This window comes from Thamnophis sirtalis, unplaced genomic scaffold (genome assembly GCF_051295495.1).
Source record: "Thamnophis sirtalis isolate CommonGarterSnake01/CBP01778 unplaced genomic scaffold, rThaSir2_p1.2 scaffold_5, whole genome shotgun sequence".
Classification (NCBI taxonomy): Eukaryota; Metazoa; Chordata; class Lepidosauria; order Squamata; family Natricidae; genus Thamnophis; species Thamnophis sirtalis.
This window is the reverse complement of record NW_028261385.1, coordinates 59880924-59904951: the sequence shown is the minus strand read 5'-3', so window position 1 is coordinate 59904951 and position 24028 is coordinate 59880924. Positions and strand designations below refer to the sequence as shown.

Sequence of the window (24028 nt, the reverse complement as noted above, 5' to 3'; positions counted from 1 at the left end):
CTCTTGGTCTCTCAGGAACTTCATTTCTCTTATGGTCTTTTCTCTCCATCCATTTATTTGGCTTTTTCTTGATCTTGAAATTTTTATATTTTTTTTCTTTCGGATTCTTTCCTTTTTAATTCTATTGTTCTGGTACCTCTCCCCAATTTTTCCCTCCAACTTTCCCCACTATTCCCATCTTTGCCATTTAACCTTCCTTTTTGGGGGGCCTCTTCCCCCTTTTCTCCTTTGGGCATGTAACTATTAATTCCAATTTAATCATCAAAGTATTTTTCTTTTTCAATATTTTTTTATATTTCTATAATACTGTCCTGTTTAGTTTGGAATTCTTTAGCAAATGAAAAGAGATACATCTCATTTTTCATGTGTCACAACATATCGGTAAATACCATGATTTGATCTCTTGGTTCTGCCCCCCATCCTTTTTTACCTATTCTCTGTTTCCACCTCCAGCCTGTAGATATCCTTCTTTTGGAACTATCTGATAGTATTTATAAGTAAGAAGATGAAAGAAAAAAAAATACAGATCATGACTTTGCCTAGATTTGTGGTCCTTTCCAGGGTTTCCAAAATGTCATTTCATCATGCAGTATTCTGTTGGCTGCTTCTTGCTAACTCCTGAGAAACCACAATTAAGTTATCTGATAAGGATAGCAATTACACAATAAGCTGTTCTGAAGCAAGAGAAAGTACTGGTAAATGTTGTAGTTAAAGAGATAATATATTGACTGGAAATTGCCAGACAAATAATAAAGCACCTGTTTGTCTACAAAAATATTTTTTTCTTTTTCTTCCAGAGTTGATGATCGGCCATCATTTTTTACTGTTGAATTAAAGCTACGCAACTACTACTATGACATTGCTCAATAAGTATGCTGTGGTATTGCAATGAAGACATCCCAAGAGGCAGATACAAAAGTTGACTTTTCAAATAAGTTGTCCTCCAGAAAATACTCAAAATGCTCTCTAGAAGAATCATTGTGAAAAGACCATTGCTGTAGAATTACCTTGCTACTTTTAAAAACTTGCTAGTATCTACAGTAATATTTTTAAACTGAGCTTATTTGATGTTCAAGGATCTGGCATTAGTTATACTTGCTTAGTCTATTTTAAGTCAGTTTGGTTAGGTTGCGTTCTGTCTTGCTGTTCAAATGAACCATCTTTTGTGATATCAAAAGAACATTTGTATTTCCATCATTATTGCTGTCAAGAGAATCGGATAATTTCACTTTTGAAAATTCAAAGCAGAGATTGGTTTTAAACTAGAAATGAGCCAATAAAGTTAGAAATAACAGATCATAGATTTAAAACATATGGCATATATGTGCAAAACAAAACCTATATCCCCACTTCTTTCTTGGTAGTTATTATTTGGAAAAATCTAAACATCTATAAACAAAATTGGCAAATTGTTTCATATAGTAACAACATATCTCTATTATTGTTTTAATCTTTAAATTAAATAATAAAAGTTTAAAAAATAAGAAATACAGATAAACTAACAGCGCTTCACCTCGGTCTGTTGTATCATATAGTCAAAACACTGATAGGCTCTGGGAACCCCATTTATTTAGGTATACTCTATATTAAAAGCTAATTGTTTAGCTAGGTGTCATTGAGTTAGGCTTATTTCTTGGGGTGCTGCTCAGTATTTCAGTTTATTTCCAACAATAACCCATAACTCTTCCTAAGACAATCATGCAAAATTTTCTTTTATCCTGTCCTTCTACCTTAACCTATATCCACTCTTTCTTCCATTTCTCCATCTTGATAAAGAAAGTTTGTATGTTTTATTCTATGAACACCTCCCATGTTCCAAGTTTGTGAATTTCACCTTACTAATTGTTGCCTCAAAAGACAGTGGGCCTTTATTTGGCTGAGGATTGAACAACCATTTTTGCCTGGTATTCTTATTGTCTTTAAATCCATCTTCTGAATGTTATTCTCTCATTCTTTCTCAGTATCAATATACAGTATACATTACTGTATACTGTGCATTATTGCAAAGATCATTGCTTTAACTATTCTGATCATTGTTGTCATCAAATATTATCTTGTAAAATATCCTTCAGTGAGGGTATTTGCACTTGCATCTAACAATAATACAAACATATTCTAGCAACTTCTTTATACTATTTGTTCCCATAATGTCTTCATCTTGTTCCCAGCCCACTGATGAGACAAGCTTACGGTAAGTTGTTCTAATCCATTATCAAAGCAATGCTTTCTCTCTTATAGGGAGAGGAATCCCTTAGTTATCCCAAAGTGTGTAAAATCTTAGATGCTTCTTGAACTATTCTGTCAGCAGCACAGTCAGGTGACTTCTAGAGGGTAGGATCAGCTTCAAGTTACTGCAGTTACACATTTCCCTTCAGTACCTACTGTCGCCATTCTCTTTTCTTAGCCTTTGGCAGAAAGCACTGGGCATAGTTGTTCCAGACCCAGCAAATTCATCAAGAACTTAACAAATTGTGAAGGTTGTCCAGATCCAGGAATTGTCCAGCGATGGGACAATACATTTTATGCCAATATTGATTTCTGCTGACTCAAACATAGTTAGCCACTTGAATTAGGCCTTGGGGAAGGGCCATCCTTGTCACAGCATTTATTTCCTAAGATGAATGTCTTCTTTACTCATTATTTTTACTTTACTTTGTGAGCCAAAAGCTGACTTACCATCTACCATCTTCATGACCAACTGTAAGCTCATGATATTAGCTTGTGATCATGAGGTGATGTTATTATAAGGTGACTAGAAATCCTTCCATGGCTAATGATCAAGATGCTTTGATAACAAACATTTGCAAGTAACCAAAACTTTCTCAGCTTAGGCATGGAGAAACCTTTACTGAACTGATTCATATAATAAGAGTTTCTAATACTGCATTATTGAGCAATAGTACTATTCTTTGTGCTTTTTGTATTTTCTGTAATATAGAACTATCAGGAAAAGAACTGGAATGTTCATGCCTTAGCATCTGAATTTAAATTTCTTGAAATGTTTCTACTAAACAGCCATCTTGCCTTATTCTCAGAACAATATCAAGTATTCAGACAGTAGGGTATATCCAACTATGCACGCTTCCCCTGTTAGCTTAACATCTCCCAGTAAAATATATTCTTCTCCCAGCATTCTATCCAAGGATGCTGCAGAAGAGTTCAGCCACTTATGGGTATTACAAGGAGAATAAAACAAATTCTTTTGCATGTGGTTACAGAATATAAGTGTAATTTTAGACGTCTCCTATTATCTTATTTAGAGAGCCAGTTTGGTGTAATAGTTAAGGCACCTGGCTAGAAAAGAGGAGACAATATGCATGAAGCCAGCTGCCTTACCATGGGCCAATCACTATATCTCAATCCTAGGAAGAAAGGAAGAACAAAAACCTTGCCAAGAAAACTGCAGGGACTTCTCCAAGTAATCTTTGAGAATCAGACAGGATCAAATGGAAGAAAAAAAAATGCACACCTTAGTTTGTAACTATCTTACATTTATGTAATCCTGCATTTTTTTCTCACCACAGAAAGCCCACTAAAAAGGAAGAGTTTGGCTAACATGCCAAAACATCTTAGTATTAGCAAACTTATTTTTACATTATTATTGGCTGAAAAATTAATGATTTCTGTATTGCTTATGATGAATAAGTTCCTTAACAACTCTTGATCAATTATATTTTCTGTATGTTTTAAAAAATGTTATTAGTTTTTAATTTTATCCTTGAAGACATCTGGTATATGTAGCCATACATTCTATCATGATTTAAGAACTATGATAATATAAAGTAAATTAGGCAATAGAAATGTATATTATTTTAAATAACTGGATACAAAACATTTTCACTTTAATTTATTTTTAAATCTCTTTAGGCATATAGAAAAATATTCTGTAATAATAGAATTGAATAGCTAATACTTAGTTATCATTTGTTAATTTTATATACATTCACAAGATCTTATTTTATCTGTTTCTATGGCAAATATATTTGTAATGAGGCAGATGAATTCAAACCCACCTGCGTATAACAGATATCGTCATAGTAATAAGATGAATGTACTGTATCTATTTAAAAATCCCGATGCATTTCCTGAATGAGAAATAGTACGTGTAGCTTAGAAAAAGAGTTCCCATCTCTGATTATACCTCCATTGTCACAATCTATCAACAACAGATTGTCACAATCATCACCCACAGACTTTAAAAGCTGATGTATCTTCAAATTGAAGGTGAGGCCTTTGAATATCTTTCTTACCTATTTTAAAACACCTTAAAAGATTGTTTTTCTTGTTTGTAATAAATCATTGGAACAGAAGTGGTATTCAGCAGGTTCTGACCAGTTCTGGAGAACTGGTAGCAGAAATTTTGAGTACTTTGGAGAACCAGCAAATAGGCTGCCCCTGGCCCTGCTGCTTCCCAGCTGATCTTCTTTTGTTGCCCTGAACAGAACAGAGCTGGAAAGCAGGTTAATGGGGTGGGGAGGGAATGTGGATTTTGCATTACCTTTCCCCAGGAGTGAGGAGGGAATGGGGATTTTGCAGTTTCCTTCTCCTGCCCTCTCACAAAGCCCCTCCCACAAAGCCACGCCTCTGACTGGCTTCACCCCCATCTATTCTCTGCCTCCCGAGTCCCAGCTGATTAGGGGATTTTGCAGTATCCTTCCCCTGGAGTGGGGAGGGAATTGAGATTTTACAGTATCCTTCCCCTGCCATACTCACCAAGCCATGCTCACAGAATTGATAGTTTAAAAAAATTGAATCCCACCACTGCATTGGAGATAAATGTGTGGCTAAGAAGGGTGACTGAAACCACAAAAAGACAATTTACTGACTATACACAGTTTATACAAAACGAAACTTTATTTAAGCCTATACACCTTGAATTCCATGGAGCTTCCAAACATACTTACAATGGTTGCTTTTTAATTGCCTCTTTAGACCTCTTTGTGGATTGAAGGAAAAATGAGCTTCTATTTCCAGAAATGATTCAATAGGGAAACAATACAACTCCCTTTATTTTGACTTTATTGCCAGAGGGGGGAAAAGAAAAACAGCAAATAAACATTCAGAATCTCATCACCAACTACTTACTGGAATGCTTTCTGAGAGGCTTTCAATGTAAATGTGTACAAAAGAGAGAGCTGCTATAATCTTTCCCTCATCTCACTTGAATGTAGAGGATTAGTTCTTTCGACACATAAAACTTTTGTATAAAGAATGTCTGTGAAATGTGAGAAAATAAAAAAAATACCAGCCAAAATAAAGGATATATCAAAATGCAATTTAATACATTCAGACATTTAAACCTTGATATTCTAAATAAAAGGTGCCATTGTATGAATTTTTAAAATACGATTATTTAAATTATGTTCAGTTTTTATCATTCACAAAGGAATAGAATATGTTTTTGTCACCTTATTTCCACTGTCTGTAGTTTTGAAAATTAAATTTGTATTTGCCTAGGGTTTTTTTTCTAAATAGCGGCCTTTCTCTATCTACAATTTCAGTTTCTGTATGAAGTGCATTGTACATTAAAATATATTTTACAGATGGCAATGGACTTCTTTTTCAAACATTCAACATTTGTATGGTGATTACAACTCAGCCTGTAGCTTATGTTTGTTGCTCTCTAGGACTAGCATGGCAAACTTCTGTTTCATTGTTATAAATATTGATTGTCAGAGATCTCCAAAGGAGGTGTTTTTCTTTTTAATTCCAACCTTACTTCAGATTTCAGAGAAATTAAGGAATTTCTGCAACTAAGAAATATACTAAGATATATTTGAATGAGGAGTCCTTGATGCTTGTTTTCTTGCAGATGTTTAATTACCCTAACTAGGTAACAACATCAGTGCTAGAAAATCTGGATGTTCTGCTTCGGATACCATTTAGCCTCATCCCAGAAGGGAACAAGGATAACAGGTCATGAAGAGGATGCATAGTGTCCCAGACAATCCTGCGAATCCTGGTCAAGCATCATTTACATGCTATGTCCTGGTTAGACGGAAGTGAACTGCCAATAATCTCTGCCGTCCATTCAGTTTAAGTAACTAAACTGTTTGCTGTCAGTTTATATTCTGTCTGTCTTGCCTGTCTGTTGGTGTGGGTGGGTGGGGGCGGTCATAGAGATTATTTGGTTTGGCTGTTTACTGATGGCTCTTTGGCAGTTTCTTGATTGGGGTATTCCTTACTTAAATGTTGAAGTTATCATATTAAAAATTACTTTGTAATAATAACTAACAGTAATAATTACTTATTAATACAAAAGTAATATTATTCATATTACTTATGAAGTTCACCTTGGAATTAATCTAGGCTGATCTGAGTGCTGATTACTGGGGGAGAGGTGCTGGAGACTTGGGCTGGTTGATTGTCTCTTTTCCATAGTCTATATTTGTTGTTGATATCTAGACAGACAGACAAGACACCAGGAATCAGCACTCAGATCAGCATAGATTAACTCATAAGGTTAACTTCATACCAACAATCAAGTAAGCAATATCCCAATCAAGAAACCAAAGAATTTCTATGATCGCCCCCCCCACACACACACAGACAGAATATAAACTGACAACAAACAACACTCCTTACTAGCACTGATGGTGTTACCTAGTTAGGGTGATGAAACGTGTGCAAGAAAGCAATATATCAATAAAGGAGAATATTTGTAGCTTCTCCTTTACTGGTATATTTCTATCTCAATTCCAATGACTGCTAACAGTGTTTCAAGATTCTGGTGAACTATTTGTCTCTCGTAGTTCATGCAGTTCTCTCAAATAGCTCATTGGGTGATATGCAGACTCTATCTCTTTCAACTCACTTATTTTCAGAAGGAATAGGGAAACTTCTACTATGCAGAACCTTCAGGAGTGAACCTTGTATATACTCTATACAACCAACCTAATGTTTACCATGTCCTTCCCATATCAGCCAAAGAAAGCAAGACATGCCTTTAACCAGCAGGTGTCAGTATTTGAATAGATTTTGCTCATTTTTTGTTCTAGCTTTTATTTTAGTGAGTAATATGAAGTCCCTTCAATAGTATCATTATTCTGAAATCATGAAAAGTAAATTGTATGTGTTTAGTGGGTAGAAAATGTATGCATGTCTCAGTGAAAAGTATATCCTGCCTGAATTGAAATATTTTTAAATTTTGCCTGGCTCAGTTTTAGATAGATAAAGGTAAAGGTTTCCTCTCCCACATACGTGCTAATAGTTCCCAACTCTAGGGGGCAGTGCTCATCTATGTTTCAAAGCCGAAGAGCCAGCACTGTCTGAAGACGTATCCCTGGTCATGTGGCTGGCATGACTAAATGCCAAAGGCACATAGAATGCTGTTACCTTCCCACCAAAGGTGGTTCCTATTTTTCTACTTGCATTTTTACATGCTTTCAAACTGCTAGGTTGGTAGTAGCTGGGACAAATAACAGGAACTCACTCCGTTAGCGGCACTAGGGATTTGAACCACTGAACTGCCGACCTTCCTGATCAACAAGTTCAGCATCTTAGCCACTGAGCCACCGTGTCCCTTTAGATAGATGACCTTTATTGTCATTTTTTATTGTAGGCACACTGACACACATTAAAAATAAATTTCTGTTGCCTGCTATCAAAAGTCTACGCATACATAACACACATATACATGTGCTATATACATCTATATACACACGCTTACACCCATACCTATAAATATACTGTCTGTGTGTGTGTGTACATATTGGAAAGGCGAAGCTTGAGAGCTCACAAGGTTGATACTATATGGAACAAAACAAAATCAAATCTGGATGTTCTGCTTCGGATATCATTTATCCTCCTCTCAGAAGGGAACAAAGATAACAGGTCATGAAGAGGATGCATAGTGTCCCAGACAATCCTGCGGATCCTGGTCAAGCATCACTTACATGCTATGTCCTGGTTAGGCGGAAGTGAATTGCCAATAATCTCTGCCATCCATTCAGTTTAAATAACTGAATGTTTCCTTACAGATAAACCAAGAAAATAAATCTAAAGCAATCTACATATAGTTTTAACATTAAGCCATAAGGTATTTTCATTTGGTTTTCACTTTTCTTGTATGAACTCAACATGTTTTTTTAATGTTTTAATATGATGCACACATCTAACCAATTGGGTTCTATATAACACATACCATTCATTTAATGGAAAATTCAAAGCCAGTTGAATTCAAATTCAGATAAATACATGCACTTCCCAAATACTGTGCCTTTCAGGCCAGTTCAGCCATGTCAGTGGGAAAGAGCCTGACTGGCATAAGAAAAGCAGCACTTCGCTTAAGTTCTTTATGCTTTTCTAGACTATTAGAAAAATAGGATTCAGTTCTAGTAACTCATCATTTGGTTTGTTTGTTTGTTTGTTTGTTTGTTTGTTTTGGGGGGGGGGGGTATTCAACTTGTATGTCGCCCTATTCCCAAAGGGACTCCGGGCGGCTAACAAACCAGGAGGGAAGGGGCACAAATACAAAAAGAGTAAAAACAGAAACAAACAGCAATACAAAACAATTTAAAAAGTCACACAAGCACAACCAATTCGAGTGGGGGTGGAACTCAACAGCCCCAGGCTTGCTGGAACAGCCAGGTCTTAACGGCTTTACGGAAAGCCTGAAGGGTGGCGAGGGTCCTAATCTCCATGGGGAGATCGTTCCAGAGGGCCAGAGCAGCCACAGAGAAGGCCCTCCTCCGGGTGGTTGACAGCCGGCATTGGCCGGCAGATGGAATTCAAAGGAGGCCTAATCTGTGGGATCTAATGGGTCTATGGGAGGTGATTGGCAGAAGGCGGTCTCTCAAGTACCCAGGTCCAATACCATGTAGGGCTTTATAAGTGACGACTAGCACCTTGAAGCGTATCCGGAGACCAACAGGCAGCCAGTGCAGCTCACGGAGGATAGATGTAACATGGGTGTACCGAGGCGCACCCACGATCGTTCACGCAGCTGCATTCTGGACAAGCTGAAGTCTCCGAACACTCTTCAAGGGCTGCCCCATGTAGAGCGCATTGCAGTAGTCCAGCCTTGAGGTCACAAGGGCATGAGTGACTGTTGTAAGATCCTCCCGGTTCAGGTAGGGACGCAATTGGTGCACCAGGTGGACCTGGGTAAATGCCCCCCTGGTCACAGCCGACAAATGGTGATCTAAAGTCAGCTGTGGGTTTAGGAGGACTCCCAAATTGCGAACCCTGTCTAAGGAGCGTATAATTTCACCCCCCAGCCTGAGAGTTGGAATACATGGCCAATTTTGGGGAGGGAAAAACACAAGCCACTTGGTCTTGTCAGGATTGAGAGCCAGTTTGTTTACCCCCATCCAGACCCTAACATCCTCCAGGCACTGAATTTAACCTATTCCTCTTATCTTCATCTTGCTGTTTATATTGCTTGATCCTTTACAGGTGTGGGTTGCTGCCAGCATTGCTGCCAGTTCACTTCATGTGCGCTTCACTGCGTGTGTGCGTACAGTTGCCTGTAAATTGTTCTGTGCATGCACAAAACATTAAAAAATGACTGAAAAACAAGTTGGCAATGGCAGCAGCAACAAGGGGGCATGGCCAGCCTGCTGGGGGCATGGCCAGCCTGCTGGGGGCATGGTCAGCCTGCTGTCCCTACCAATTCGGCGACCCAGTCCCAATTTCTACTACCGGTTCGCCTGAACCGGTGCGAACCAATAGCAACCCACTTCTGGTGCTTTATTTTTTAACAACTTTTATGAATTTGTCATTAATTTCTACATCATGCATCTCACTACCCAAAGTGATTCTGTGCAGCTTACAATACAATAAAACACAATTATATAAAAACCCATTCAAATTAGAAGAGTTAAATAAAAACCAAAGCCACCACCACTTCCAGCATAAAAAGCTTCATCAGAGCCAAGTTTTGAGGCTGTTCTGGAAGGCCAGAAGGGTGGGGATGGATCTCATTCTCCCAAAAAGATGTTGCAAAAGGCAGGAGCCATGGCAGCAAAGGCTCTTCTCCTAGACCATCCTGCTGGGAAACAGGGTCTGTAGCAAGCCACTTCTGCCAGAACGACTGGGGCAGATCAATCCCATTGGGGCTGATATTTATTATGTATCAACAGTGGGAGAGCAGGAATACCAAAATGCCTGGCAGGCATAAGAGAAGCCTTGTCAATGTATTAATTTATTAAAATACTATCATTTACTCTTCCTTATAAAAGGTCTTTAAAGAAGCAACGAGATAATTATACAATGGGAAATACGCCCTGAAAGATGTATGAAAAAGGGTCCAGAAGATCTGTTTTCTGCTGAGTTCAGCTTATCTTAAGAATCTTTTCCCAAAAGGGGAAGTTGGAGAATGGGAAATAGCTGTCCAAAATTGCAAGGAAGAATGATGGTTCCTTGAGGAGCAAGTGTACTGCTGCCTCTTTCAAGGCAGGTGATAGCTGCACTCCTAAGGATGTTATCACTATTGCCCTGATCCAGCCTCCTGTTACCTCTCTAGAGCCTTCACCACCCAAGAAGACCAAGGATCCAGGTTGCTGGGGGAAGAACTGATATTTCAGATAATGTTTTTCATGTCTTTGGAGGTTCTCATTCATCCAGGACATGGTTGTCCCAAAGGTGCTTTTTCAAAAGGCAAGTGGACTTCCTTTGTTTTTCTTTGAAGATGTTTCACTCCACATCCAAGAAGCTCCTTCAGTTCTGAAGTTCAGTTCAGAACTGAAGAAGCTTCTTTGATGAGAAATGAAACATCTTCAAGAAAAAACAAAGAAAGACCACTTGCCTTTTGAAAAAGCACCTTTGGGATAATGTTCTTCACTCCCTCTGGATCAACAGCCAAATTTTCCCCCAAATAACCTCATGAGATTGTGACATCTCCATAAGACTTGTCTAGATGCATCCAATTCAAAATGAACCTGAGCAATTTTATCCTAAACTACCAAGCAATTGCTTTCAGAGAGTTTTATGTACATATTTTTCAATCTCACTATTGCAGAACTATCTCTTCAACTGCTTCCATTTACATATGATTCACACATGGATACACTGAGTGTATAGCTCAGGATTGGCCACTATTAACCATTATACATTAACCATAGAACTCAAAAATCTTAGGCAAGAAAGACAAGACGACTAGGACCTCCACTTAGGAATGCACTCTAAGATCTTTGATAAATTTCAGCAATGGAATGCAGACATCAGTCTTAATGATGTAAGCACAATGTAGGAAAATGCAATTTGTAGGAAACAAAAGGAAAAATCCATAGCCACTAGCAAGCATCAAACATATTTGTTCAGTGTTGACTCAATAAACAAAATATTCATTTGTTACCTAAAACAGAATTCTCAAGTTGTCTCATGTGCTTTGAGAAACCCATCCTTCTTTCTTTCATCCCTCCCTCCCTCCCTCCCTCCCTCCCTCCGTCCCTCCCTCCCTCCCTTCCTCATAACATCCATGTTCTTTAATTGAAGCATTGAACAAATAGGACATAATGCAGAAAATCAAGCAGCTATGAGAATAGCTATCCTGCATTCCTTAGTCATGGAGTTCACGCAAACCAAATCTCATTCTCTTAAATGCTCTTAAATGCCCTGTATTCTTGTTTCTTCCTTTATGCTACTCTGCATCATTTAAATTTGCCCTGTTATATATTTCCCAGTAAAAATAATCAATGACAGACTTTTACAGGCCACCAAATGAATGGGAATGAAAGATGGAGAGGATATATGAGAATGAGCATTGTTTCCAGAACAGTAAGTTGATTGATTATTAGCTTAATCAGCCAACAAAGAACACATGCTCAAATGCTGCTGGATTCAACTACTTCAGATAATTTATATTGACTGCAGCTCATTCCTGGTCAGAAGCCAATTAGGATTTTGCCCAATAATGGTGAATAATAGTCATTTTCCAAAGAGTTTACAAGATCAAACTTGCTTTGTTTCTGCCAAGCCACCCTTCGGTCCAGAACTAAGCCTACAAAGTGGAGAATGGACATGGAGGTGGCACACAAACCATCCAAATCTTAAGGATGATTAAGAAAGATACATCCTAAGAAAGATACATCCTCACATTTTATTTTTTTCCCCAAGCAGAAGTCATTTAGCCAAACCATAAAACAATATCTAGTGGACACCCATCCACCCTCCATCAATTGGGCAGGTTCTGTAAAAGCACAGCTAAGTTTAAATCAGTTCCATTGACAGATTAGAACAAACATATTTTACAGAACTGTTTTTTTGTGGTGGAATACCAGAGGCTCGCCTCTGGGACATCTGCCGGAAACAAGGCACCAGTTGTGGGAGCTAACACAACTCAAATGCCTTCCGAAAGCTGACAAAGCCACAACCAGGTATAGCTAATGAGGAAAAGACACCCATACCCAAGCCATATGAAGCTGATATAAATCAACTTGTCTGTTTTCTTCGGATGTGCCTTTAGTGATAAACAGAAAATATGAGCCACCCATTCCCCCTCAAGGAAAAAAACAAAGGAAGAACCAAAACTGACTTTGTGTGAGAAATGTGAGTACAGCCTTATCCTCGCAGAACAAACTACCAGAACCACAAAATGTGCTTTGACTAATGATAGGAAAAATTTGATTTTATAAGCAGGTGTCCATGTTCCTTTGTGACACAAATAGAGATACAAAGCCATAAAGAAGCAGAACATGAACACATTATTAAAAACGCTTGAAGAATAGGAGGCCTCAGTGGTTCAACTGCCAAAATGTAACTGTTAGAATCACTGTCTGTAACTGCAAGAGGCTTCATTTGGATGTTTAATTTATTAGCATGCCTTGTAATTGCTATAAGTGTGTGTGGGGGGGGGGGAATAGCCCAAAATCCAAGTCTATTCTTAGTTCAACTCAGTCCACTAAGGTTCCTGCCAGTTCTAACCTCTTCTATCGAAGAGGTTCCACAAATCTACAGTGCCGTTTAGAACCGGTTCCAGCTCCCTCCACTCGCCCATCTGCATATCATCAAGCTGAAGAGCGAGCGGAGGAATTCTGGGAGTTGAAGTCCACAAGTCTTAAAGCTGTCAAGTTTGAACACCCCTGGGGTTTTTTTCCTAAAGGGTTAGGGGTGCAAGGGTCTTGTAACTTGACAGCTTTAAGACTTGCACACTTCAATGCCAGAGTTTGATGCGAAAATGAGCCAACATTTTGATTGCTAAGCAAGAGTGTTGTTAAGTGAGTTTCACCACGTTTTACAAGTTGGCCATGCCCACCCAGTCACATGACTGCCAAGCCACTCCCACTCAGTCATATGGCCAGCAAGCCACTCCCACAAAGCAGGCCACACCTACAGAAGAGGTTCTAAAAAATTTTGAAACCCACCACTGAGTCCACTGATGTCTTCCTTACTAGCCTATCCCAACCTGTGCCCTCCAGATACAACACTGATCAATCTCAGTCAATATAGTTGCAAAATATCTGGAAAAATAACTTGGCTTCAAGACATAGAAAGCAAAGAAGCATATTGTTGCAAACATGGAACATGCCAGTGGAAGGAAAGAGAGCACCTGGAGGGTTTTAGGAAAGCCCTTTGGTGATATTAGTAAAATGAAAAGGGAAAAAAGGATCTCTTGGGAATGGAGGAAAAGAATTTGAAAGAGAAATATAATTTGATCTGAGGAGAGTGAGCAGTTGAATTTTGCCTTTAAAGATCAAAGTGTATGAAAAAATCTTAGGAAACATTAAGAGATGAAAAGTAATTCATCCCCATGGAGTTTTTGAACAGGACTACTCTAACTGATGAAGGAAAACATTGAAGGAAAGGCCTGACTAACTTACAAATAACGAGGGAGGTTGGAGCATTTGAAATGAAGGAAACTAAGAGCAATTCTAAATGGCATCCTTATGAGCACCCTTCCCCTTCCCACACTGCTGTACTAAAGAAAGGAGCTAAAGAATGACAGTATCTAGCAGGAAAATGTGCTATATAAACAAGATAGTCAGAAGAGTTTCAGCAATGAGAAAGAAAAAAAGAAAAAAGGCTTAATCATAAAGTGGGGGAGGATTTTCTCTGCTCTCTGTTGGAGTCACTGTTTCATCCAAAACTTGCCTCTCTTCAGTAGCCAGTTCTTTCTTATTGCTTGCAAAAATAATATACTTCATTCAATTTTGGGCAGAAAGATGTAGATTTGGCTTCTGATATTCAATCCTCTACAATAGATAAAGCACAGTCATATTCTGGCACCACCTATGTTTTGGCTGATCTTCCAGTTTTGTTAGGAATTTAAGAAAGGTGCCCTTTCCTTTCCTTACCTTTCCTTTCCTTTCCTTTCCTTTTCTATCCTATCCTATCCTTTCTTCCTTCTTTGTATTTCTCAACTTTACCCATATAATTTTCTACCCCAGACAATTTGTGTTTATTTTTGCAGACATATTCCTCTTATTTATTGTGAATCATAATATTTTTAATGACATCATTATCCATTGTTGTCATATGGCAACAATTCTGCAAAAATTATATTAACCTTCAAGCTGGCGCACTGGCACAAAAATACACTATTTTTCCTTTTCCAAATGCAATATAATTTAAATGAGGCCAAGAGTCACAGGATTTGCCTACCCAGTATCTTCCTATCAGTACAGTGTATTGCTTTGATAAAATTATCAGCTTCCTGGGGATCATAATTGTAATAGTAATTTATGGCTTGCATCATGTGGTTAGTATGCATTGTTCAATATCACTCTAATGACTTTTTGTTTGACCTTTTGTTGAACAGAGAGAAGTCATTCTAAAGCAATGAAGAAAGATGATTAAAATTTATACTCATATTGTATAATTTAAGAATTGTTTCAATTTTGGCACCCCCTAGAATTTTGTGCCCTAGAGTACCTAGACTTAGAACCAACCATGAGCAGGAAATAAAAATTTTGGAAAATGCTTTTAAGTTCAGTCTGCATCTTCATCATTTTATCAAACAAACTGAAAAATAGCTTATGCAAAAAAAAAAAAAAAAAGAAGTAACAGAAAAAGTTACAAAAAATTCTACCATAAATTGTGATCATCAATTTAATGCATTCAAACAGAGGAAGTAAAATAATTCAGTATAAGCAAGAAGACTAAAATGTGATCCTCATTAAAAACTGGCCAAAATAAAATGTTTTGAGTTGCTTGCCTGAAGTTTTTTTGCCTACTCTGTATCACTTGATTATGCCTGGAAGGATAATAAATAAATAATATTTATATGTCTTGAATCATAATGTCAGAAAAAATAATTGAAAGTCTCCGAAGGAATATAAATAATATGTTTTCATTCCAAAACAATGAGAAAACAGCTAACTTTTTAAAGCTACAGCTGTCCGGAGAAAATTATAAGGAACCATTTACTGCCATAGTTATGGCTTTTTAACCTATTAAAATCTTTACAAAAATGCCAGGGAGTGAATTTAACATTTTCTACAGTTTACCTGCTGGCAATAGAATTAGGTGAATTATAATAGAATTATTATTCTAATTAGAATTAGAATAAGGTGGAGTCCAGGACTGAAGGGCTGCCCCCCCCCTTTTTTTAATGTAAAAAGGAGGCAGGGCTTCAATTGCACACTTGCCACGTTGACCTTTTGGTTCCCCTGCCGCAGGTATCCCTTATGGGAATCAGTTCTCTTGCATTAGTGGATTTATCACTCCAATCTTCAGGTTGCAATGGCAGTTGGGACTGGTATTTCTATCACTAAGCAATGCAGTTGCAAAATGCAATGTCACATGATGGCATCGCTTAGCAATGACACTCCTGGCGATCCCAGTTCCCATCGAAACTCCAGGTCTGTGTGAGTATTTAAGCAGGAAGAGATCAGAGCCTTAAGCAAGTAGGCTGGTGGATAAATGCATGAGATGCTGGGAAGAGGTCGATGGTCAGATGCTAAGGAATATGGGCAGGTGGAAAATGCAGCAGGACCAAGATCAAGTTCCAAATTCCTCCTTGTGAGAAGTTGTCAGGGAACATTAGCAATCACAATCACATGACCATAGCTCATTGCGTCATCATAACTATGAGGTAGGTATTTGCGTGCCTAGATTGCAATCATGTGACTAAGTGATGATACGACAAGCAGAACTCTGAGAATCAGGTATACATCACCTTGTTCAATGCTGTTTTAATTTGAATGGTCACTAAACAAGTGGTCATAACCTAAGGATTACCTGTAAGCATGCATGAAGCAATGCAGCATAATCCTATAAAATAGTTTACAGAGAAGCACATTAATTTGCACAAAGACACCTTAGCATTTTAGGCTGTCTTAAACCTCCCCATTAGAGGTGAAAGATAAATCTGATTCTAGCAGGTATGGACTGAATTCACAGATACTGTTCTGACCTAGGCTTCCCAAGAGCAAGAAGCAAACTCCTTGTCCCGATAAAAAAAAACCCTTTTATTAATTTACTATGAATTCTGCTCATACACTTCCAGCAAAATCTTTCAAGGAAGAATTTAAAGTCACGGACCTTATCTGCAAGACTTGGCAAGGAATTTCTAAGAGTCACAAACCAATTAAGCAAACTAATGGTCTCCTGTAAACTCCACTTTTATTTCTTCTGGGATGAGCCATTCATCAGCCACCTCTGGCCTTACTCCCAAATTGACCCCTGTTCTTTAGCTGTTCCCTTTGTCTGGGAACTGCTGGGAACAGGCTCCAACTGTTCATCTGCCTCACTGATGTCTGACTCTGAAGGTAGCTGATAACTGGCATATGGCTCTGGCCCCCTCTCTGCCTCCAACCCAGAATCCTCATGAGAGTCTTCCCCAGACTCCAGGACTGGCCCATGTTCCTCCCAAACCTCCTTACTTTCTGAATCTGCTGCCAACTCCGCTGACCACTGCCAGGCCACCACAGATACAAGGAATTTTGAATCTTGATTACATTTCGTTATCATGCTATGCCGAAATCTGCCTCACAGTTTCTCAGAACTTATTTCTCCCTGAAATAAGTCTCTCTTTTTATACTTTTAGTAATTTTTCTCAAGATGCTTTAGAACTGTGATGGCAAACTTATGGCACGCATGCCACAGGTGGCATGTGGAGCCATATCTGCCTGCATGCGAGCAGTGTGCATGTGCATGCCAGCCAGCTGATTTTCAGCCTTCTGGAGGGCTGAGGAAGGCTGTTTTCGCCCTTCCCAGGCTTTAGGAAAGCCTCCAGAGCCTAGGGAGGACGCAAGAGGCCTAACGGGCCTAACGGAAGTTCAGAAACTATCTGTTTCCAGCTTCCAGAGGGCCTCTGGGGGGCCAGAGGAGGCTATTTTCATTATGGGTGCTGGCACGCACGCACACTATTACACGCGCACTTGCATTTTTGGCACTCAACAACAAAAAGGTTAGCCCTCACTACTTTAGAACTTCTCTTGCTGGTGATTTCGGCTTTACATGTAGATAATGGCAGCTATTACTGCTGGTGTTGCTTTCTATTAAATATCCACCGTTATTGTCATTTTAATGTGTACATAACTGATTCTAATTTAAAAAAAACCAATTGCTTGCCAGCATTAATGCATTAGCAAAAGGTGATTTTGCAATTGAAAGTGACCTTGGGATGAGTTACCTTTATTTAGCAGTCAATACTATAATTGTTTCCAGAAATAATGAGCTTCTCCATTTAGAGTCAGCAAAATTAATTAAACTCACCATTTGTTTAATATGCTTTCTAATTAATTTCATATGGAAAACAGGAAAACATTTTCTAAATTTCACTCTGCTACAATTGGCCACAGAGCCTTCCGAGAGTTTTGCATCAGGGAAAAGAGGCACAGAAGTCTCCTCATAATTAGTTTGCTTGGAAGGTTTTAATGAAGGAAGCTTTGATAACAGTGTTAGTTGCAGCACTTTAAGTATCACAACAATAAAACTCCAAGGGAGGACAGGCATCAAATCTGAAAGCCAGATAGGCTGTTCGTTTTACCAAATAGATGGCTATTGTTATATGTTTACTTTATAAGGCATGAAGTATATGTGCTTTATGATTTTACATTCTGATCCTAAATTCTTATGCCTGCAGATTAGTCTTCTCAACTAAGGTAGCCACTCAAATATTTATGGTTTCTATATATTATTTTTATTTTCATTTTAACAATTTCTGTTCATATATATATATGCATTTAGTAGTTATAATTCTTTTCCTTTTTGTCATGTTTGGAGAAGCTAGTGTTCTCATTTCTTACAATATTTTAATGTTAGTCTAGTACAATGTAACCTACTATGCCGAGATTTGAATGAAAAAATTGGAAAAGCATGTGCAATGTCTTGAGAGAAATATAAATCTACCAAATATACCATTTACAAAAGGAAAGCCACATACATCATTATTTTAAAATCTATTTTAAAAAAAATGGTTGTATTGTTCCTAGAAATAAAACTCTAACAATATATTTCTTTAGTTCTTTACCAAGAAGTGACTAAAATGGCAACCTAAACCCAGGGGTGAAATTCAGCAGGCTCTGACAGGTTCTGGAGAACCAGTAGCAGAAATTTGAGAAGTTCAGAGAACTAGCAAATACCACCTCTGGCTGGCCCCAGAGTGGGGTGGGAATGGAGATTTTCCAGTATCCTTCCCCTGCCACACCCACCAAGCCACACCCACAGAAGCGATAGTGAAAAAATGAATTTCACCACTGCCTCAACCTCATTAAATTTAGACCCTGATAGAGTGATTAAAATTGCACTGAGCTTTTAACCTGAGGTGGGCAATATGTAGGGTTCCCCTTCTCTCTTTGAAAAGTCCTCCACAAGAAATCAGATCAAACATCTGTTGTTGTTTGTTTTTGTGCCTTTGAGTCTGCATTGACTAGTCCCTACAGTTTTTTGGGTGGCAAGATTTCAGAAGTAGCTTATCATTGCCTGTTTCTGAGAGCTGAGAGAAAGTGACTGGCCCAAGATCATCCTGCAGGCCTGGTACCTAAGCCAGAACTAAAACTCATGAGCTATATCAAACTATATAGTATCTTTAACAACTATATCAATTTTATCTGTGTGTGTCTGTGTGTGTGTGTGTGTGTGTGTGTGTGTGTGTGTGTGTGTGTGTCAGAGGTGGGTTCCTACCAATTCGCACCTATTCAGTAGAACCGGTTCGTCAAATCTACCGAACCGGTTAGAAGAGTTTCCACCAGTGGACCCGGAAAGCAGGCCATACCTACAGAAGAGGTTCCAAAAATTTTTGAAACCCACCACTAGTGTGTGTGTGTGTGTGTGTCAGGGGTGGGTTCCTCCCGGTTCGCACCGGTTCGCACGAACCGGTTCATCGGTGAACCCGGAAGTAATTAACTTCCGGGAACACCGGTACCGGTCCTGGCCCCTGTCGCTGCAAAGCGCCCTTTTGCCGGCGTGTCGTAGCTCACTTGCTCATTCCCCTGCCCATCCGCAGCTCGCTCCCTCGCTCCCCCGCCCGTCCGCACTAAGCCCAGCCTGTTCACTGATTGGCTGGAATCCAGCCAATCACTGAGCGGGCTGGAGGCGAAGCAAAGCTTTTTTCACGCTTGACCTCCATTTGAAAATTCCCTTCGGCCTTCGCTTGCTGCTTCCCCCTCAGGTAAGCAACAAAGCCCCAGCAGCAGGACTCGGGAGGCTTCGGGTGGGTGGTGGCGGCACAGCTTTCGTGAGGGAAGGCCTCCAGGCCTTCGCTCACGAAAGCTGCGGGCTCACATGCACTATGCGGCCGAAGCTGGGGGGGCGGCAGTAGCGGCGGTAGCGGCTGAAGTTGGGGAGGGCGGAGGCCTAGCTTTTGCAAGCTAGGCTCGCGTGCACTACGCGGCCGAAGCTGGGTGGGGGGGCAGCGTTAGCGGCGGCCTTGGCGGCGGCGGCGTTACCAGCAGCGGTAGTAGTGGCGGCGGCGGTAGCGGCTGAAGTGGGGGGGCGGTGGCCTAGCTTTCGTGAGGGAAGGCCTCCAGGCCTTCCCTTGCAAAAGCCACGGGCTCGCGTGCACTACGCGGCTGAAGGCGGGTGGGGGGGCGCTGTTAGCAGCGGCGGCATTAGCAAGCCACTCCCATCCGGTCACATGGGTGGCCAGCCACGCCCACGAAGGAGGCCACGCCCACTGAGTAGGTTCGAACAAATTTTGAAACCCACCCCTGATGTGTGTGTGTGTGTGTGTGTGTGTGTGTGTTAGTTTGCTCATCAGGAATATGTGCAGTGGTGGGATTCAAATAATTTAACAACCAGTTCTCTGCCCTAATGATTTCTTCCAACAACCCATTGACCAAACTGCCCAGAATGTTAACAACCGGTTCTCCTGAAGTGGTGCGAACTGGCTGAATCCCACCACTGAATATGGGGCTCTCTTTTTCCCCCTCAACATTCAGAGAACTCCCTGCACTATTTTGGCCTTTTTAGTTATTAGCAAAAGGCAAAAGAGAGAGGGAGGAAGGAGAGAGGGAGAAGGAGAGGGAGGGAGAGGGGGAGAGAGAGAGAGAGAGAGAGAGAATTCTTTTCCAAGCCCTGTACAGAAATTAAATAATCATATCCCTTAAAAGCAATTAAATGTACCATTGAGTAATTTGCAAATCTAAATAGCAAATGTACAAAAATAATTAGCGTGGCTGAAAATCTGCTATTTCTCTGATAAGCTCATAAGCCCTTTTAATTAAAATCACAATATTTTTTAATTGCCAAAGGGAATATTTTGTTTATAACAGAGGAACATTTCTAAATTTTAATTTAAGTTTCACACTAATATTCTTGTAATTGAGAAACACTCTCTGGGGCCATGTGTATCCATCTAACCAAATAATATGTCTCCCGTTAACACTAAGAAATTGTATACATAAAAATAAGGACAATCTTGAAAATACAAAAGTTACCACAAAGGGATTCAGGAGCCTTCTCACTTACATATTATTTCTATATGTAAGTCATGTGAGACTTACATATAGAAACAATGCCTATCTCAAGCTATGCCTTTTCAGTGTATTGGTTTCTGTTATAATATATGTTATGGAATAACATAACTATGGGTCCATTTATTTATTTTTATAAACTTAAGCTAGTTAACAGTACTTTTTGCTCTAAATCCTCTTTTGTATCTCTGTATTATTTATCAACATGAACATCATTAAGCTCTGTAGTTACTTCAGTTTTATTTATTTTGTCAAACAATGCAGTATAGAAGCACAGCATTTTTGTTCTAGTAATGAAATCAAAGCTGTGGTTTCTAGTCTGAGAACTGTTTGTGCATACACACACAGAATGAGAGATGTGTAGACATACCAATGCACACAACACACAGACACACATATAAACAAACCAATGCACACACAAACCCAAACACACACATACACAAGTTTGTGTGTGTGTGTGTGTGTGTGTGTGTGTGTGTGTGTGTTCAGATCTGTTACTTGATTATCTTTTCCAGGATCTTCCCAGGTATTGAAATCAGGCTAATTGGTAGTTTCCTAGAGCCATTTTCCCCTCTTTTTTGAAAAGAACCATATCAGGTTTTTTTCCAGTCTTCTGGTAGTTTCTTGGTCTCCAAGATCTTTGAAATAAATGTTCAGTGGCTCAGAGATCACATTTGGCATCTCCTTCAACACTCTGGGATGCAATCCATCTGGTGATTTAAACTCATCTAGGATGGACAGGTGTTCTCTAACCATTTCCTTGCCTATTTTAATTTATATTCCTAGGCGATCTTTTACAGGTCTGCTTTAGGTAGGTTGGGCTATTTTTTCCTTTTGTGTGAAGAATTAAGCAGTTTTTCTTTCTCCCTGCTGCCCATCATTTCCTTGACATCTTCTTCCATTAGTGGACCAATTGTTTCCTTGACTTTTTTCTTGTTTTTTTTTTTTTTTACATATAGAAATAAACTTTTTAAAATTATTTTTTACATTTGTTGCAAGTCCTAGTTCATTTTGAGCCTTAGCTTTTCTGAATATATATACATGCATCCTTTTTATCTTTAAGTTCAGGAAATTCAATTAAGGAAATTCAGTTCAGGAAATTTCAATTCAGGAAATAAAATGCTAGTGTGGTAGATCTTTTTTTCTGATCTAGTGGAGATCTTCTCAAAATCTTGAGAAATTGCCTAATAGGTTATTAAGAAATGACTGTGCATATGAGAAATGTCTCTTAGGCTAGCACCCAATAACTCTCACTAGGAAAAATACAGTACCGGTATGTTTCCAGTCTAAAACAAATAGCCCGTGCACTGTTTGAGAACAAATGTTGAACTAGAAACTGGAAAAAAGCAAAGGCTAATTTTCTGGACAGACATATCCCGAAATATTACAGGATATACAGAAAGAAATAGATGAGGGGAAGGGTAAAAACTTTGCATGCTTATCAGTCTTAAGTGATCTGCCTTATGGGATAATAATATATCTGATAAGATAACCATTTTTTCCCCTACCCATTGAGATATTATCATCAGATATTTATAGAGACCTTGACACTCTCTAAGAAACACTTGGTGGCAGTCATACAACACCATTTTTCTTTAGCTGTTGTAAGCTTTTGCTCTGTATAAAGGAATTCTGGATAGGTCCAAAAGTCAGTCTTTCCCACCACAATCTTCTTTAGGGATATTAAAAATGGCTGGCAATTGTGGAAGCTTGAGTTCCGATATACGAAAGGTGAAAGCTTGAGAGTGGCTAATAGTTATACAAACAATTTAGGTGCAAATAATTCTTAAATTCAATTGCATTACATTCATCTCAGTACACTGCAGACAATGTTACATAGAACCTGTTCCTTTAAAAAATCTATCTCTTTTCCAGGGATTGCACAGGTGCTTCCCTCAACTCCAGTGCAATCCCAGGAAGCGATATTTGGTTGAAGAAGTTACTGATAGGGTCTACCCACACACTGAATACTCACTGATTCTTTTCCTCTTTGGGTCTAGATTGTGGCACAGTCCTATTATGTATTAAAAAGAACTGACTGCACTAATGGCAACAATTTATCTCATGTGAAATGAAAAGTAGATGTTTGATTAGCAGTGACATCACATTATTATTTTTCTCTATCCATTTGTAGAGGGTCTCCATTAATAAATAAATGTCTAAAAGCTTGATATAAAAACTTGAATAAAATCTATTATTACATCAATGGAGTAATATTCTGCTCATTTTAGAAAGAGCATTTAAAACCATTAAAAACATATGAAGATTCTCTCCTAGATGCATCTTCTGTTCCATGAAAGAAAAAGAAGTAAATGTATTATATAAAGAAGAAATAAGAGAAAAGTGTACAATAATTTACAAAGATACATTTTCTGTGAATTTTTGCAAGCATTTCTGGATACACCACTAAGTGTACTTCATTAAATTTACACGAGACAACTGCCCAGATTACCCAAAATATTTTTTTAAAAGAAGATAGGATAGATTTTATTGGCATGACTTAATTTACAAAAAGATTGGCATTTAGGAAGTAATTACTTGTGTGGTAACTGGACTGTGAACTGTTTCTATCCCAGGGCTATTGAATGGTCTGGATTAAAATTAAAACTTTCACCCACTCAAGAGTTAAATTAGTTTATCTATGTGTCACTCCCTTGATTCCTTGAATGTATTTAATTATTCTGATTTGTGGCAGATTACAGTTCCAGTCACTGATCCTATTTTAGCGCTGATGTAAAGTGGATTGAATATTGTGTACAGGGGGCACCTGCCTATCTGGTCTGATAGTTTCCTGGGCAGCATCTCTTCCCGCTTTTCCTCAAAGTAATCCACATATTCCACTACAATATCTATTCAAAAGGAAAATCATAGGAAAATCAACCTGGGATGTGGATTCAGATAGACTTTGGTGTGAACATATGGAGTTTGTTTGGTTGTTTTTTTTTACTTAGATAAATGCTCTAGCAATTTGGAGTCTAAATCAGAGTCCGTCAGAAAACCCAGAACTGCTTTGCATCTGAGTCTGGGTTTGCCTATAATAAACTTATGGAAGTTGGGGATATCTTAAAACACCTCTGTGCATAACTGAAAGACGTATTGGAGACATGCTTATATTTCAGTCTTACATGGGTGCCACCTTTCAAACAGAACTCTCCAAGTGTTTACAGTTCAAAAGTGCAAGTTTCAATTAAAATAGACTTGGATTATTTGTACCCCTCTCCAACTGCCCA

General features: G+C 38.8%; 1 protein-coding gene across 5 annotated transcripts in view; it reads left to right on the top strand.

Annotated features, from left to right (window-relative positions):
- Positions 1-5542, top strand: part of SYK (spleen associated tyrosine kinase) — a 49389-nt gene extending 43847 nt beyond the window's left edge. For 4 of the 5 annotated variants that reach the window (XM_087715891.1, XM_087715889.1, XM_087715890.1 and 1 more), the window contains one exon: positions 798-5542. In XM_087715891.1, coding sequence (XP_087572017.1) covers positions 798-870 — 73 coding nt within the window. In that variant the 3' untranslated portion in view covers positions 871-5542. The remainder of the gene's footprint in view (positions 1-797) is intronic. The other variant, XR_015696701.1, reaches the window with a different exon arrangement.
- Positions 5543-24028: the final 18486 nt, after the last annotated feature.